The following is a 5,006-nucleotide window of genomic DNA, read 5'->3' as shown; positions in this document are numbered from 1 at the left end:
GATAGTGCAAAACTGTTGTTGTCGAACAATGGTCAATTTTTGCTCGGATGATACATACCAAGAATAGTTGACACCTCTCATCAATTGCAACCATCAATCTCCACCACCGTGCAGCGAGCAAGCCGCACCGGCTAGATTAGATTTGACCTAAGACCATACCCCGCATGTACCCGGCCCCACCACCAGGCCTCCACGCCAACGCCACCCATATGAAGTCACCCGGCTAGCCGCTGCCGTCGATCGTAGGGCCGCCGTCCGAGCAGAGTATGCTGCCGCACAAAGCCGACTGCAACCATTGCCGTCCGTCGTGCTGCCATGACCTAGCCGACCGCTCCTCCACGCCAAGGGGCCTTGCACTACCCCATGCCGCGAGAGGGAGGGATAGCCCCACCACCGTCGTTGCCCTCCGGGCTTAGCCCAGCGGCGTACCCCCGGGGCGATGGAGAGAGGGGAGGAAGAGGTTGATGGCCTCGACGACGGCTAGGGCTGGGTCGCCTCCCGAGTCGCCCAAGCGGAGGCGACGTGTGAATCGTGTTGTGAAGGACGAATTTCGTCTTTCAATCTACATCCACTAGCGCAAGCCTATGTAGCTCTCAGTAAGAAAATTTTCAATAACCATGAGGCTGACTCGCTCCGTCACAATCGTCTGAATCCTGCCAGCTATACATGGCACCCATGTCAACATTTAAAGCTTGAACAACAAGCAACAAAAACTACCCTTTCGAAGAAGGAAAAACAACACAAGGACAATGATGAGTTTGTCCTTTTACTTTTGTCTTTGGATCTCCATCCGTGAAGCAGCTATCATCCTGTTTTGCAATGAACGGCAAATCGATGCTGATGGAGACTAATTAAAGCTTGATTGGCTCCATTTGGCCAGAGAACAGAGCACCAAAAACGAACTGAAATCGACAATAGACTATTCCGCCCTGCCCTCTCACTCGATGGTGATGCTCAATAATTAATCATTTTTTTTACGTATTGGTGCATACGAAACTTGTGAAGTGATCGATCGATCATTCAAAGGAGACTTGGACTAGTCATTTTATTAGGAGCAAATGCCACGGTAGCTAGCATTAGAGTCAAACTGAAATCTTAGACACCACAAGTTTTGCTTTACAGAGGAGCTGCAAACAACAGCTACCTCATAAAAAGCAGAGTCGGGGTAAAATGAAGCACAAGAACAGTACCTACAAACCTGACTAAGCCAAGAACGCGGCATCGGTAGCGCGTGCACCGGCCGGCGCCGTCACCTCGCCACATCTCCCGCACCTGCTACTCCCTGCCACAACGACTACCACGGTGGGCGCCGCCGCAGCTGGCTGTACCTGCATCTGCATGGGTGTGGCAACGATGGCGGCCCGGCAGGATGGGCATGTGGCGCGTGTCCGGAGCCAGGCGTCGACGCAGGCGGCGTGGAAGCCGTGGCCGCATCCCGGGAGCACGCGCACGGCCTCCCCGTCGGCGAACTCCGCCAGGCATATCGCGCACTCCAGCGACGACGACAAAGCGGCCGCGGCGAAGAAGGAGACGGTGGGGAGCGCGTCGATGGCCTTCCTCTTGAGGCCCTTGGGGGGAGGAGGATAGTGGTCGGAGGGTCGGCGGCGGCAAGCGCGCCGGGAGAGGAGGGCCAGGCCGAGGACGCACAGCAGCGACGCCAGGATCACCACCATGTCCGAGTCCACGGTCACCACCAGTGCCGTCTGCTGCTCGGGCCGAGGCGGCGGCAGCCACGAAGGCGACGGAGAAGGCCTGCCAGAGCTGCCTGCGGCAGCCGTGCTGCGGTGCAGCAGGCTCGCCGGAGCGCGTGTGGTGTGGCTCTGCATTCTCTGTCGAGGCGCTCAGCTCTGCTTTGACTGTGGACCTGGCCGTGCGTGCGGTGCGAGCGCGTGCCATTTTATAGCTAGCCACTTGTGGATAGATAGAGGATGTTGTCACGATAGTGGAAGGAGCAACGGGCCCGCTGACAGGTAACGCCGGGCCCAAGTGGTAGTGGCGGGCGCCGGTACGGTCGATTCTACTTTTGGATGTTTCTTCCTGCACGCGTGGTAAGTTTACTAGTAGTACTACATACATGGAAAACAAACACTACAGTAGAATCCAGCGACACTGTAGCTAGTGAGTGGCTGAACTAGTAACAAACGTGTAACTAGGGACCAACCATAACTGGTTAAGATGAGATTTGCTTAAGTTAGTTTCTTCTTTTAGCTTGTGCTTTGCTATACTCCAATAGAAAAACTTGTGAGCTTTGCTATTATATCTTGATTAAATTGTCAGTTTTTTTTTTTGATTTGGCATTGCAAAGAACATCAATTCATCAAATGTGACAAAAGTTATGCAATTGTCTTTAGACCACCAAGCAACCACTACAAACACTACCCGCAAAAAAATAAAATGACAACAAAACCGAAGCGAGCGAAAGACACTCTTAAAAAGCACACACAAGTTGGGTTTGGATGCATGGTTTACCTCCTCCGAACGATCATAGGTGGAGGTACACCAGGGGATTGTCGTCGGAATTACTCTGACAATGAGCACTAGGGGTACGAACAAAGGGTGGATCTACCTACGACGCAAGCGTGACACACGGATTTTACGAGTTCAGACCCTTCGCGAAGAAGGTAATAACTCTACGTCTCGAGCCCGGATGCTATGTTCTTCTCTTGTATCTAAGGGATTTCAATGGACGCAAACCCCTGCTCCTGTGCTACGGGGCAGCTTATATAAATTGTGCCGCTCCTTGGGTCAGCTACGTTACAAGGGGGTTTGATTGATTGAGAGCATTACAGGCGTTACACGTGGTAACCAAAGCATTGAATACTAGTAACACATGAAGATATGCGCCTCTGGACGCTTCAGAGTCCGCGTTGGCCGCCCATCTTCCTTTCTCCGAGTCATTGCTAAGCGCTCGAGTGGACTAGGTGTGTTTGAGTGGAGAGAAGCTTGGTTGGCGCTTGAGTGGATTGATAACCCAGGGGTCTTGTCGTATGATGTTTTGGGGCCTACATATGGTCCTGAATGTACCTCTTATGACCCTTCCAGTAGTGGGTAATCCTAACAGGGCCCATGGCGAGCCTCCTCCAAAATCCCTAAGAAAATGCTTTCAAAATCATTTGAATCAAATAGGTCCTACATAGGGATAGTAGAAAAGGAGTTGGAATCTCTCTACTATTTGAAACTTACATAACGTTATGTTGACCGCTCCTCATTCGTCAATTTTACGTATGTTCCTCCTTTCCTCCTCCTATTTGGATTTTTTTTCATCTCCTGCTTTTTTCACGAGTTTTCTTGAAAACTGCCTCAAGTGTCTCACCAGTTATTGTAAGCTAATAAGAACTTACAAATAAAGTCATATTATTTTCGACAATCATGTTAATATCAGCAGGTAAATGTGCTGACATACTAAATATTTATACCTTTGTTGTAACGCATGAGCAATTGTCTAATGGAATGCAAATGCGAACCAAACTGTGGTTGGATGGCTAGGAGGACAGTGCTATCCCCTGCCCATCGAACATCAAATTAAATCCCCGTCTTACATTGGTGCTCGCGTTTTCCTGGTGAAAACAGCGCGGAAACGGACGGAACTAGGTGCTACCATATTTGTTTTCTTTTTTTTTTTGCAGAAACGAAAATGAATACAGAAACCCCGGAAACGAATACTATCGAAAACAAACACGAAGTGAATACAGAGCGGATACAGAAACAAAATTATGTGTTGATTGTAACTTAAGACCCCTTGAACCATAGAGAAGTACAAACAAAAAAACAAATTGATGAAATTGTTAACATGGCTACAAAATAATATGGTTGTGTTGGTAACATAGGATAGTATCATAGTAGTACATGACAATTACGTATATGGTCTAGTTGAGTATGTTTGTGATAGTAAACAGTTTTACTCAAATGATATATTCTGCTCATTTTACTTATTGTGTTATTGTGTGTTGTTTGGTAGTTGGGCTACAAAGCAGCCATGGGCCTATAGTAAATACGAAAACTCCATATTGATGGAAATGGAAAGTCCCATTTCCACGTGTGTTCCACCGGAAAACACCATTCCGTTTTTGTTTCCATTTCAGCATAAATAATTCCATTTCCATTTTCGTTTTGCAAATTTCCGTTTCCGTTTTCATATTTCCTCTCTGTTTCCATTTTTCCTCCGGAAAGCGGAAACTTTCCACTCCATTTTCATCCCTATTCCAAGCCTTCCGGCGATGTGTGTTCAATAGGAGATGTTCCCTTCGACTACGAAGGCGTCAATGTCGACTTTGTTAATCTCAAGATGACGTGTCGGAACAGACTCTCGGAGATGCTAATAGGGGTAGGTTGTGCATGTGTGCGCTCATCTCTACTCCTAATGGACGAGTTGGTGAATCATCTTCGTGGTTTATTTTCGCTGGTTTTTTTCGTCTCTCCTCCCATCACCCCTTTCCACCCTGGTCCGCAGTTTATTTTCGCTGGTTTTTTTTGTCTCTCCTTCCACCACCCCCTCCTACCCTGGTCCATCGGTTTATTTTTCTCTCCAGTCTTTATTACAACCAGAACTTTCCTAACGTATAACAAATCACGGATCTAACTTCCTTAAATTATGCAAATCAATCGATTTCTTTTATTGGTTCAATTTGTCTTAGGAAACAAATAACAGATTTTTAGGAAACAAATAATACATTTTAATCTAACTTCCTTAAATTATGCAAATCAATCGATTCCTTTTATTGGTTCAATTTGTCTTAGGAAATAAATAACAAATTTTTAGAAAACAAATAATACATTTTAATCTAACTTCCTTAAATTATGCAAATCAATCGATTCCTTTTATTAGTTCAATTTGTCTTAGGAAAGAAATAACAGATTTTCAAAAAACAAATAATACATTTTAATCTAACTTTCCTAACTTATCTAAATCAATTGATTTCTCTTATTAGTGAAAATCTTTTTAGGAAACAAATAACAGACACGTCACAACTTTCCTCCCAATAAATAGTTTCTTAACATTTGCAAAC

General features: G+C 46.3%; 1 protein-coding gene across 1 annotated transcript; it reads right to left on the bottom strand.

The window, feature by feature from the left end:
- Positions 1-1,030: 1,030 nt before the first annotated feature.
- On the bottom strand, positions 1,031-1,891 carry LOC119331366 (probable E3 ubiquitin-protein ligase ATL44). Its single transcript, XM_037604530.1, has one exon. The coding sequence runs from the start codon at positions 1,824-1,826 to the stop codon at positions 1,203-1,205; it is 624 nt and encodes a 207-aa protein (XP_037460427.1). The 5' UTR covers positions 1,827-1,891; the 3' UTR covers positions 1,031-1,202.
- Positions 1,892-5,006: the final 3,115 nt, after the last annotated feature.

Source organism: Triticum dicoccoides, chromosome 7A (assembly GCF_002162155.2).
Source record: "Triticum dicoccoides isolate Atlit2015 ecotype Zavitan chromosome 7A, WEW_v2.0, whole genome shotgun sequence".
NCBI lineage: Eukaryota > Viridiplantae > Streptophyta > Magnoliopsida > Poales > Poaceae > Triticum > Triticum dicoccoides.
Note: the sequence above shows the minus strand (reverse complement) of the source record. Positions and strands in the feature narration are given on the sequence as shown.

Coding starts and splice junctions, on each gene's coding strand:
- LOC119331366 (XM_037604530.1), bottom strand. CDS start 1,826: ATGCAGAGCCACACCACACGCGCTCCGGCGAGCCTGCTGCACCGCAGC.